Source organism: Armigeres subalbatus, chromosome 2, assembly GCF_024139115.2.
Source record: "Armigeres subalbatus isolate Guangzhou_Male chromosome 2, GZ_Asu_2, whole genome shotgun sequence".
Taxonomy (NCBI): domain Eukaryota; kingdom Metazoa; phylum Arthropoda; class Insecta; order Diptera; family Culicidae; genus Armigeres; species Armigeres subalbatus.
In genome coordinates, this window is record NC_085140.1 from 274,652,936 (window position 1) to 274,666,461 (window position 13,526).

Sequence of the window (13,526 nt, forward strand, 5' to 3'; positions counted from 1 at the left end):
CCCCCTCATTGTTCGTTGGCTTATATTTCATGGTTCTGTTTCGGACAAAGCACTAGACATTTTTTTACCATATTACCTAATTAACAGTTAAGAATATATATTTTGAATGATCTTATAAATAAAGCGTGGCATCATTTCCTGCGATTGCATCATTTGCGGTTTATACTTTAACAATGGATCATCATTAAAATAAGATAAGAGACATAAAATTCTCGAAAATGAACCAGTCTTCAACTGAAACTTCAAAATAAAATAAAAATGTACAAAATGAGCACCTCGAAATGTATAAGTTGTCTTAGCTTTTGTGTATTCGGCATATAATATTGATGAATTCCTCTAGTAGCGCTAATACTAAAAACGAAATAAAATGAGATCACACTACCTTCCGACTTTTAACCGACCAAGTTTTTCGAGATTTTGTTACAGAACACCATTCGCTTATATAAATTAAGAAACATATTTTTACTTTAAGTACACCTTTTCCGGATAATAAGTTACTAAGAAATAGTTTGATATAAAGATAAAGAGCTAGCAACAATTTTAGGCAAGTTTCGTTTCGGGCTCGACTACGGGTGGAACCAAACCGCTAACCGGCGAAGTGGGTAATGATGAGGATAGATTGCAACCCACTTGGCGAATTACTTTGGCAGCCACCTTGCTACCATGCCGGACGCAGTCCAGTAGTGTGGGACAATCGCCGTTCATGTACTTGTAGAGAAAACCGGCAACGAAGGAATCACCAGCACCTGCGGAAATGAGATTATTAATTATTACATAAAATGTTTGAATTATTGCTAGTTATTCGTTTCATTTAGCCAGTGATTTCGTATCTGTAGTGTTGGGTCAGTTTGAAAATTTTAAGCAGAGTGAAAGCAGCAATACAATATTTAGCGTTGTCGGAAAAGTACAGATTTCTGTGTCATACAATAAATATTTGAAAAGCAGCCCTTTTCAAAACAGAGGCAAGGGTTTGTCCAAAGGTTTGACGATCCCTCTGCAAAATGTGGTGGGGATTGACAGTTAACTCTGATAAACTGCAATTAAACATTGCATGTATCTACAAGCAGGCTTCGCGGCGTTGCAAGAAATTGGAAAAGCGGTCGTCGAGTGTCTACATTCTACCAAAGCTGTGTCACTATCGACGAGCTGGGTACCGGCGTCATAGTGCTGGGAAAGATGCGCCAACGACAGCGCAAGGAGGTACACGCAGAAAATATATGATCGTTTCTTCAACTACAGCATCATCAACTAGCACTGCCCACCCAGGACGACCCGACGACGCTAAATAAGCGTTATATGCACAGCAGGAGTGGACATACGATGGATTCCCACTGCGTGACATCAAAATCGTCATGGGCTACATGAACGCTCAGGTAGGAAAGGAGGAAATGTTTGTATATTTTATCAAACGACCAACGATACACAAACTTTGCAGCTTCCTTTGGAAAGGTAATCCGAAGCACTTTATTTCCCCGTAAAAACATTCACAAAGCCACATGGAGATCACAAAACCAAGAAACGAAAAACCAAATCGACCACGTTCTAATCGACGGTAAATTCTTCTCCGACATCACGAACGTCCGCCTTTACCGTAGTGCTAATGTCCGAATCCGAATCCGACTACCATCTTGCTGCAGTTGTATGCCTGCACTCAAAACTCTCGACGAGTAAGACGCGCGTTGAAGTGAGCAAAACGTTGGGAGGCTACAAGACGTAGACGAGCACAATACTACCCGCCACAGCTGGAAGTGGCGCTCCCAACGCAAGAGCAGCTAGACGCAATTTCTCTCAAAGATGGATAGAAAGATATTCGATCCCCCATTGGTAGCACCGCAACCACTGCGCTTGACATAGTGTCCCCGGATCAGAGAAATGACGAATGCGAGTACTTAGTGGAGGAGAAGAATGCAGCTAGGTGATTTCAATAGCTACGCACGAGCGTGAACGAGGCACGATACAAACAGTGCGGAACAGATGAAACTCTAATTTTCGAAGGAAAAAGGGCCAGCAGAAGGATCGGGAACGTGAAGATGGAGCAACTGTACATGCAAGTTCTATAAGAACTCACGTTACCGCCACGTGCCACAGCCTGACATGTGTAAGGACATAAATAAGGACCTTCTCACGGACGACAAAATTCCTTTACGAATGCGATTTGCAAGCAAATCGGTTTAAGATAAAAGGCCTGAAAATTGGCTAGACTTTTTGGGCACATACACATACACGTACACCCAGATCACCTCAATTCGGGGGCAGCAGGGACAGCAGGGACAGCATGGACCATGTCCAAGGGCTTGACGACCCCTCCTCAGCTGTCTGCGAGTCAGGGAGAACTGCCTACGGCGTGGTGGGATTTAGCAGTGGGCTCTGCTAAAATCCCTCCCAAAAAAACCACAAGTGCCCGTAATCAGACTCTATCAAAGCGACTGTGTGCCGCTTCAAAAGCACAAGCCCAGGGAGTGCCAATTGGCATGGGGAGTGTCCCGGTAGGGTAGCGCGCGAGCTGCTTCGGCAGGGAGTGAGTGATCTGGTTGTGCTGAGGCAGGAGTGTCATGGCGCGTCACCGCTATTGTCACCTCGAAGCGCAGCAGAAGTCTGAGTATGGACTGCACATGCTAAGGTAAGAGTGTCGTAGCGTAGTATCGTTGATTGGTCCCTACATACCGCTATCGACACCTCGAGGCATGGCAGTGGAGTGTTAGAGTGAGTTGGGGAGTGTCCCTACTTCGGTAGGGTAGCGCGTGAGCTGCTTCGGCAGGGAGTGAGTGATCTGGTTGTGCTGAGGCAGGAGTGTCATAGCGTGTCGCCGCTATTGTCACCTCGAAGCGCAGCAGAAGTCTGAGTATGGACTGCACATGCCGAGGTAGGAGTCGAGGTACCCATCGACACCTCGAGGCATTGCAGTGGAGTGTTAGAGTGAGCACCCGAAAAAGGGTCACATGGAGTGAATGGTATTTGGAGAAGCTGCTTCGGCGGCAGAGTAGCAGTGGGTTGTACCCACACACCTACAGTTGTGCACATGTGGTGCATGGGGAGTGTCCCTGCTTTGGCAGGGTAGCGTGTGGTCTGCTTCGGCAGTGGTGTGATTGATCTGCTCGTGCTGAGGCAGGAGTGTCGTAGCGTAATATCTGTAGGCCCAGGCAGTTACCGCTATCGACACCTCGAAGCGCAGCAGAAGTCTGAGTATGGACTGCACATGCTGAGGTAGGAGTCGAGGTACCTTATCGACACCTCGAGGCATGGCAGTGGAGTGTTAGAGTGAGCACCCGAAAAAGGGTCACATGGAGCGAATGGTCTTTGGAGAAGCTGCTTCGGCGGCAGGGTAGCAGTGGGTTGTACCCACACACCTACAGTTGTGCACATGTGGTGCATGGGGAGTGTCCCTGCTTCGGTGTGTGTCGGTGTTCGGTGAGTGTCTGCTTCGGCAGTGGTGTGATTGATCTGCTCGTGCTGAGGCAGGAGTGTCGTAGCGTAATATCTGTAGGCCCAGGCAGTTACCGCTATTGACACCTCGAGGCATGGCAGCGGAGCGCGGCAGCGGAGCATCCAAGTAAGACTCAAATGGTGTGAATGGTGTGCGAGCACCCAAGTCAGTCTCGCGTGGGACGAGTGCCTGTGTGAGCGATAATGAGCGAGTACGTTTAGTACTGCCATCCCCCAAGAAGTAGTACTGCGAGGTAGTTCCTGGGGGAAACGATGGTGGAGCCCAAGGGAGTTAAGTCGGTATTACCGGTATGGTATTACCGGCTCCAGTACACTTCCGTGTGGTAGTTTGGCAACTACAATGCACGTGTACTGGGTTAGTGAGTAAATGCATTCTCCCTTGTAAAAAAAAAAAAAAAAGATCACCTCAATTTGTCAAACTGAGTCGATTGGTGAAGTGTCTCTAATAAACAAACAAACACCATTATGAGTCTCAGGGCTTCCAACAAGTTTGTTTTTGGAATATATATAGCCTTAGTAGGGTAACCGGCGGTAATGTTGGCCCTGGATGTAACATTGGCTCATCACGCAAATTAATCAATATTTCAGCGTCCGTCGATTTGTAGGGAGATGTTAACCACTGCTTCTTTAGAAAAGTGTATCAAACATATATCTGCTTCATAACTCTAGATTTATACTCTTCTTAAACTATTAAAAGCAATTATCTTGCGTGAAAAATCACTTTGACTCGGTTTTTTGGCAGCCATGTTTCGTTGACTTATGCAGCCTGGCTGCGCTAGAGTTTTTCTTTTGCCCAATAAAAGAGTTTTCTGAATGAACATACCTGCTTTCGCACATTAGATGAATGGATAACAACCACACTATGTCAGCTATCATTTTTATTTCACAATTTCACAATTTAGTATAGCGACATAATGAACCAAAACTTTTTTGAACAATACTGGGGACACCTGTAGCCAAATTGCGGCATGCGCTTTCGATTTGTAGCACTACGTTAGTATAGGTGAAACTCTAAAATCAAAACATTCTCATACTGGAGAAAATAACCGAAAGCTGCAGATAGAATATCCGATGCTTGCGATTAGGTTGCTAAGATTTTTTGTAAAAACAAGTTAATCCACTCAGCGGTTAAGCTTCATTCGCAAATTACATAACGCAAAACTCAACCCACACCAAGCCTCTAGTAATGCTTCATGTATGGTATGGTTCTGAAATTTATAAAGTCCTTAACGCTCAGACAAGTACCCTCCCACAACCTAAAACGTCATGTAGTTTGTAAATGGGCCCTCATGATGCTTTTCTCGAATCACGATATAATCCCTTCAATTCGCAGAACATACCAAAAATAATTGCCTACCTTACGGCTTTCAAACACGATTCAAACAAAAGCAATTCCAAGCATCAACCTTTCGTGGTTCGATACACCATTTTCTTCATAATTTGGCAAATAAATGATTCAATAAGTGTAAGAATATTTAGTTTTATCATCTTCTTTCGCACGAATCCTACAAACATTTTCTCATTTAATAATGGAAAGATACAATGGATCGTATGTTTCATTAGATAAACTTTCAACGTCATTTCATGTGAATAATTTCAAGTTAAATTTACTTGACAAATACCTTCATCATAATTTAGATTTATTAAATTGCTTGCAAAAAGTATTTTGATCTGTAAAATGATACTGAAAAAGTATTCTTTCAACTCGGGAAGTTGAAACACGTGAGAGTTTTGAGAGGATTCACAACAGCTGATCGATATAGAGAGGAGTGGAATCAAACGCACGTACCAATCATAAAACGTCAATGCAGGCAGAGTTACTAGACCTGTGCGCCGGTCTTATAATCGGCGGCGACAGCGTGATGGTCATTTTTGCCCCGGCGGTGGTGGCGTCACGGCGGCGCGCCGTTAGTTTTTGTCGGCGGCGGCGGCGGTGGGGTGACCCGGCGTTGATGGAAAAATCAATGGCTGAAAAAATCAATTTTACCGCGGATTTTTGAAATTGGTTAAATATGCCAAAAAAGTTATTGGCAGAGTTCCTGAAAGAATTTCTGAAGTAAAAACGGGATTATTCTTGGAACTCCTAATTACTTGGGAAATTTCATTCCTTGAGAATTTAGCATTAGCATTGAGCAATTCGCACAAACTCGTAGGTGGTACAAACATAGTCTTTTATAAGAGACTAATCACTATCTCTTAGATGGAAGCAAGGCACCCTTCAACAGGTAAGATCTGTTCTGGCCACGTCCTTGCGAACGCTGGGGGAGGGGAAGGATTATTAGTTGGACTTCTTCTTCTTCTTCTTCTTCTTATTGGTATTACATCCCCTTTTGGGATATTGCCGCCTCGCTGCTTGTGTTCATTTAACGCTTCCACAGTTATTTACTGCGAGCTTCTTGCTTTATAGCCGAGAATCTTACCGCTAGGCCAAGGAGGGCCCCAGAAACCATCGTTTAGTTTGACACCTACTGAGAAAGATGCATGGAACTCTGGTGGCACAGAAGATTTTGGAATTGTTAGTGTGGAATCGTTTTGGAGTCGTCTGGTAGGAATCGTATTGATAAAACGTGAAATACAGAAAAAAAACTAAGATAGAAATACAAAATAGGAAAAGGGACGAGCCTGGAATTGAACCCACGATCTCCTGCTTATAAGACAGAAGCGATAGCCACTAGACCACCGAGCTCGTCTTGGTAAAATCCTATGAGAATTTCCGCGGAAACTCATATAGGTATTCTTCCGGAAATCCATTTATGTTCTCTTTGGGAAATTCTTCAGTAAAATCATACAATATTCCTGCTGGAATTCATTCGGAAATTTATTAAGAAACGAAATAGTTTCCGATGGTATTCGTAAAAGAATTTCCGAAGGAATTACCTAAATGAAGAATTTTCGAAAGGATTCCTAAAGGACTTTCTGAGAGAATTCCTGATGTAATGCCCGAAAGAGTTTGTGATAGCATTTCCGGTAAACTTTTTGAAGGAATTTCCGGAAGACAGACATTAAAAAAAAAATCCTAATAGAATTTCCTAATGCATCCCAAATGCAATTTTCTAAGGAATTTCCGATTTTTTTAAAGGACTTTTGAAAGAATTTCTGAAGAGATTCCCGAAAAAAATCGAAAAAAATCGAGAAAATTTTCTGAAGATTACCCTGAGAATTTTCCAGGAATTGCTTAAGGTTGTTCTGAAAGAATTATTTTGGGAATTTCAGGAAAAATGCCTAGAAGCTTGCTAAGGAACCCATAGAGTAATTTCTGAGAAATTTCCTAAGAAATTTCTAAAATAATCCGTAGGAAATTTCTAAGCAAATTTTCAAAGCCTAAAGGAACACGCGAAAGAATCGTAAATGAATTTCATAGGGAATTTTTAGTTAATTTTTTATGGAATTCTCAAACGGATTTTCGAAGGATCTTCTAAAGTGTTTTCTGTTGATATTTCAAAAGAAATTTGTGAAGGATTGCTAAGGAATTCCATAAGTTTTACCACAGGAATTTCCTAGGAAAAATCCTGTTGGAAGTTCTTAATCGATTCCTGAGGTAAGATTTGAAATAGTTCTTAGAAAACCTTTTTTGAATTTTTGGAGGAATATCTGGAGAAATTTCAACATTTATTTAATTTCTTGATTCATCTCCTAAAAAATTTTGCGGATTTTCCGAAGAAATCCCTAGAGGGATTTCTGAACGGACTCTTGACGGAATGTGAAGGAATTCAAGATTGTCGGAAGTTCCTTCAGGAGAGGCTTTGACAATTCGGATATTCTTTCAGAAACTTGTTCAGGAATTCTTAAGGAATTTGCTAGAAATTCGCCCAAGACTTTGCAAGGAATTCCATGAGAGTTTCCAGAAGAATTTCAGAAAGAGTTTCCAGAAGAATTACTTTTGAAGAATACCTTAACGAATTTCCCAAGGTTTTGGTATACAAATTTCTGAAGGAATACGTGAAGAAAATTTCGATCTAATTTCTGGGGGAAATACCGACAGAATTTCTGAAAGACTTTCTGGAATTCTTTTCCGGAGTTTTTGTAGAAATCCTTAAGGCAATTTCCGAGGGAATCACCAGACGATTCTTTAAAGAAGTTTGTGGAGGAAATTGCGAATAAAATACTGGAAATAAAAACTTCAAAGGAATTCCTGGGAAACCTAGAAATTACTTTAGAAATGCCAGTGGGCACTATTAGGAATTTTTCCGTAAATGCCATTGAGAATTCCTCTGGAAATTCCTTCAGAAATTTGTTCTTCTAGGATTTTTTTTGGAAAGTCTTTTAGAAATACCTTCAAAACTCTGTAAGCAGTTTTTTAGGAATTATTTTCGAAAACCTTTCAGGTTCTTTTTTTGAAAATCCCTTCAAAAGGTAATTTGGAAATTCCTGTACAAAACCTTCCATGATTTTCTTCAAAAACTCCTCCAAAAATAGACTCCTCCTTCATTAAATAATCTAAAAATTAATTCATTGTTATATTTTTTTGTAATAATAAACCCTAAAAGACTTTCAGCAAGAATTGTAGAAAAAAAAATCAGAGTGAATTACTGAAAGATTTTCGGAAAGAACTCATGAAAGCATTTTTGAAGGAATTTCTGCAGGAAGTTCTGAAAGAATTCCCGGAGAATGTTTTTATGTGATTGCTGGAAGTAATTCTAAAGAAAATCATTAAGGAAATTTCGAAGGAATTTGTTATTTAACCTTCTTCGGATATTAGAAAAAACTTACGAATAAGATGTTGGGGTCATATTGACCCAGAAATGTAAATGCTTATAAAACAGTCAAATTATAACCGAATTACAAAGTTTATATACCGTTCGAAAGATAAACTCATCAATTTTGTGGATATGTGGTGATATGCTGGTTCTGGAGACAATGGCCTCCGGGAAACAACTTCCACGGGGACCTTGTCGGTTATATAAGGGGGGCATAAAAATCGCTCCACATATGCCTTTCGATCGCTAATTCTTCATAGATTCTCTTAAAACGGTAATGTATGTTCCATTAGAGGGCTTCCGATGAAAGTGGCCACTCCTGGTACATGCAAGGTGCCCCCGGGGAACCCGCAGGAAGGGACATTTCCGTTTTAGCACCAAAATATGCCGTGCGGCCGCTCTTTCGTCATGATTTTCCACCAAACAGATGGTTATGCGCTTGTATTCGATAAACGATCACATTGGCCACTCCTGGTACATGCAAGGTTCCCCCGGTTTACCCGCAGGAAGGGACATTTCCGTTTTAGCACCAAAATATACCGTGCGGCAGTTCTGTCGTCATGATTTTCCACAAAATAGATGATAATGCGCTCGAAATCGCTAAGGGACCACATTGGCCACTCTTGGAGCCTATGAGGTGCCCCCGGGGAACCCGTAAAAGGGGACATTTCCGTTTTAATACCAAAATATGTTGTGCGACAGCTCTTTCGTCATGATTTTCCACAAAATAGATGATTATGTGCTCGAAATCGATAATTGACCACATTGACCACTCTTGGAACCTCTGAGGTGCCCTTGGGGAACCCGTAGAAAGGAATATTTCCGTTTAAACTCCAAAATATGCTATGCGGTGGCTCATTCGTCATGATTTTCTACAAAATAGATGATTATGCGCTCGAAATCGTTAATTGACAACATTGGCTACTCTTGGAGCCTATGAGGTGCCCTCGGGGAACCCGTAAAAGGGGACATTTCCGTTTTAACACCAAAATATGCCGTGTGGCGGCTCTTTTATCATGATTTTCCACCAAACAGATGGTCATGCGCTTGAAATCGATAAATGATCACATTGGCCACTCCTTACATGCAAGGTGCCCCGGGGAACCCGCAGGAAGGGACATTTCCGTTTTAGCACCAAAATATGCCATGCGGCGGCTCTTTTGTCATGATTTTCCACCAAACAGATGGTTATGCGCTTGAAATCGATTAATGACCACATTGGCCACTCCTGGTACATGCAAGGTGCCCCCGGGGAACCCGTATGAGAGGACATTTCCGTTTTAGCACGAAAATATGCCGTGCGGCGTCTCTTTCGTCATGATTTTCCACAAAATAGATGATTATGCGCTTGAAATCGATAAGTGACCACATTGGCAACGCCTGGAACTTATGAGGGGCCCCCAGGGAACCCGTAGAAGGGGACATTTCCATTTTTACACCAATATAAGCCGTGCGGCGGCTCTTTCGGTGTTTTTCCATCAAACAGATGGACGTGCGCTCGAAATCGATAAGTGACCACATTGGCTACATTTGAAACCTATGAGGCCACGTAGGAGAACACGTAGAAGATGACGTTTCAATTTTTACACCAACATATGTCATGCGGCGGCTCTTTCGTCGTAATTTTCCTTCAAATAGGTGCCCTCGATATCGATTATTGACATATTCTTCACCCTTAGAACCTATGAGGTGCCCCCGGGAGCCCGTAGAAGAGTGCATTTCCATTTTAACACCAAAATATACCGTGCAGTGGCTCTTTCTTCGTTATTTTCTACCAAACAGATGGTCATGTGCTTGAAGTTGATTAGTGATATTGTCTACTCTTGGAACCTTTGAGATGCCCTGCAAATTCGTAGGAGAGGACATTTTCATGGTTATATCAAATGTACTGTGCCGCTTGCGGCAGCTCTATCTTCATCTATCATTATCCACCCTGGCCACAAGTCTTCAAAAAGTTGGTTATGCGCTTGAAATTGTTCTTCATTTGAAATTGAGTACTGAGTCAAATTAAAAAATTGTTTCTGGGCTACTGTGATGATTCCTTCGAACAGCTCTTCAAGGATCTACTATTCCGCATCTCGATATTACCATTAGTCGATGGTCCCTTCAATATTGACTCATAGAAGTTTGATGTTTTCACCGATCGCCGTGGACAATGATATGAAAACGCAACATTTAGATATAAAAAAAAATCTCTCCTTCTGTGAGACTCCTGCGGGTACCTTTGTAGGTTGTAGATATTAAGTTCAGAATGAATTACCTATTTGATAAAAAAAAAAAAACAAGATTAATCCACCTAGCGGTGATGGTGCGTTTCTCGTTCGATCAAAGGGTTGAGAAATATATAAGAAAACTCTTATATGACACTAATAGGTGGATAGATTTTATTTTTCATATTTGTTTTCATGCATTGTAAAATTTTCTGCTGAACGCAACTTATTGCAAGCCAATCGGATGAGCATAAGTGCCAGAAAAGTGATTTTCCCATGCAGCTGGTGAAATTAGTATTTTGGCCATAACTTCGGAGCCCATAGTCCGATCTAGCCAATTTTCAATAGGAAACAATAGGGCAGGATTTTCGTCGAATGCTATTTACTGCGAGCAATTCGGTTGAGGAAAAGTTCCTAAAAAGTGAGTGAGATTTTGTGTGCACAGACACTTTCAATGGATTCTTCACGGCACTGCACAATTACCGAAACTGGGCCTGGGATTCCCCCGGATTGATATTAGATTTTAAGAGCATAACCAACTATTTGATGGAAAATTATAGTGAAAGAGCCGCTGCACGGCATGTCTTTAAGGGCCAATCTCCACGTAAAGTTTTTTCACGCTGCTTGCACGCCGCGTTCACGCAAGGTTACCCAGCACGTAAACGTGTGCACGACTACATTTGATGCCGGGTACCTTGCGTGGACGCGGCGTGCACGCAGCTTGAAAACACGCTACGTGGGCATCGGCCCTAAGCACGGAAATGTCCTCTCCTATGAGCTCCACGGCGGTACTTCATAGGTTCCAAAATGGAAAATGTGGTCACTTATTCATTTCGTTATAAAACGGAAATGTCACCATCTACGGGTTCCCCGTGGGCATCTCATTGGTTCCAAGAGTGGCCAATGTGGTCACTTATCGATTTCAAACGCATAATCATCTATTTTTTTTAGTGGGGGTCCCGTAGCGTAGTTGGCTACACGTTCGCCTTACAAGCGAATGGTCATGGGTTCGATTCCCAGCCCCTCCACCAAACCCTCGTCAGTCGCCGGATCCGCAGCTTATACGTTGGCGTTTGGGGTACGCGCCTTACCGTCACGGCTGCCTGATGACGACTGACAACTTGTTCTTCTCGGAGGCATTCCTCCAACGTTACCCGGATAAATGGCAACCGAACAATGCAACTATCAATGGACACACGACATGGACAAACGGACACAATGGACTCACGACGAGATGGACTGGCACCGACAACAATAATGGTAATGGAAATCTAAAAATAGATTCTGTGTGGATTCTGTACAGCAGAATACCACAGTAGATCTCGGCACAGTAGCGGTTAAGTGACACAGAGTGCCTCACAAATAAATAAAGGAATAAAAAAAATCATCTATTTTGTGGAAAATCATGACGAAAGAGAAATGTCCCTTTCTACGGGTTCCCCAAGGGCACCTCATAGGTTCAAGAGTGGCCAATGTGGTCACTTATTGATTTCGAGAGAATAACCATCTCATTGGTGGGAAAACACACTGAAAGAGTCGCCGCTCGGCATATTTCGGTGTTAAAATGGAAATATCCCATTCTACGGGTTCCCTGGGGGCCCCTGGTAGACTCCAAGAACGACCGATGTGGTCAATTATCGATTTCAAGCGCATAATAATCTATTTTGTGGAAAATCATGACGAAAGAGCTGCCGCACGGTACTTAACTGTAAAATAAAAAATCACGATAATAAAGTTAAAAAAAGCTGCCGCACGGCATATTTTGGTGTTAAAACGGAAATGTCCCCTTTTACGGATTCCCCGGGGCACCTCATAGGCTCCAAGAGTGGCCAATGTGGTCACTTATCGATTTCGAGCGCATAATCATCTATTTTGTGGAAAATCATGACGAGAGAGCTGCAGCACCGCACATTTTGGTGCCAGAACGGAAATGTCCTCTCCTACGGGTTCCCCGGGGGTACCTTGCATATACAAGGAGTGGCCAATGTGGTCTTTTATCGATTTCAAGCGCATAATCATCTATTTTGTGGAAAATCATGACGACAGAGCCGCCGCACGGTATATTTTGGTGCTAAAACGGAAATGTCCCTCCTGCGGATTCCCCGGGGGCAGCTTGCATGTACCAGGAGTGGCCAATATGGTCTTTTATCGATTTCAAGCGCATTATCATCTATTTTGTGGAAAATCATGACAACAGAGCCGCCGCACGGTATATTTTGGTGCTAAAACGGAAATGTCCCTCCTGCGGATTCCCCGGGGGCACCTTGCATGTACCAAATGTGGCCAATGTGGTCACTTATTGATTTCAAGCGCATAACCATCTGTTTGATGGAAAATCATGACAAAAGAGCCGCCGCACGGCATATTTTGGTGCTAAAACGGAAATGTCTCCTCCTGCGGGTTCCCCGGGGACACCTTGCATGTACCAGGAGTGGCCAATGTGGTCTTTTATCGATTTCAAGCGCATTATCATCTATTTTGTGGAAAATCATGACGACAGAGCCACCGCACGGTATATTTTGGTGCTAAAACGGAAATGTCCCCTCCTGCGGATTCCCCGGGGGCACCTTGCATGTACCAGGAGTGGCCAATGTGGTCACTTATCGATTTCAAGCGCATAACCATCTGTTTGGTGGAAAATCATGGCAAAAGAGCCGCCGCACGGCATATTTTGGTGCTAAAACGGAAATGTTCCCTCCTGCGGGTTTCCCGGGGCACCTTGCATGTACCAGGAGTGGCCAATGTGATCACTTATCGATTTCAAGCGCATAACCATCTGTTTGGTGGAAAATCATGGCAAAAGAGCCGCCGCACGGTATATTTTAGTGCTAAAACGGAAATGTCCCCTCCTGCGAATTCCCCGGGGGCACCTTGCATGTACCAGGAGTGGCCAATGTGGTCACTTATCGATTTCAAGCACATAACCATCTATTTGGTGAAAAATCATGACAAAAGAGCCGCCGCACGGCATATTTTGGTGCTAAAACGGAAATGTCCCCTCCGGCGGGTTCCCCAGGGGCACCTTGCATGTACCAGGAGTGGCCACTTTCGTCGGCAACCATCTCATGGACCATACATTACCGTTTTAAGAGAATAAATGAAGAATTAGCGAACGAATGGCATATATGGAGCGATTTTTATGCTCCCCTTATATGACCGACAAGGTCCCCGTGCA

At 43.0% G+C, this 13,526-nt stretch overlaps 1 protein-coding gene across 1 annotated transcript in view; it reads right to left on the reverse strand.

Annotated features, from left to right (window-relative positions):
- Nucleotides 1-284: 284 nt before the first annotated feature.
- The window catches only part of LOC134212261 (adenosine kinase), a 32,707-nt gene continuing 19,465 nt past the window's right edge, over nt 285-13,526 (reverse strand). Inside the window, exon 5 of the mRNA XM_062689961.1 lies at nt 285-746. Coding sequence (XP_062545945.1) covers nt 541-746 — 206 coding nt within the window. The 3' untranslated portion in view covers nt 285-540. The remainder of the gene's footprint in view (nt 747-13,526) is intronic.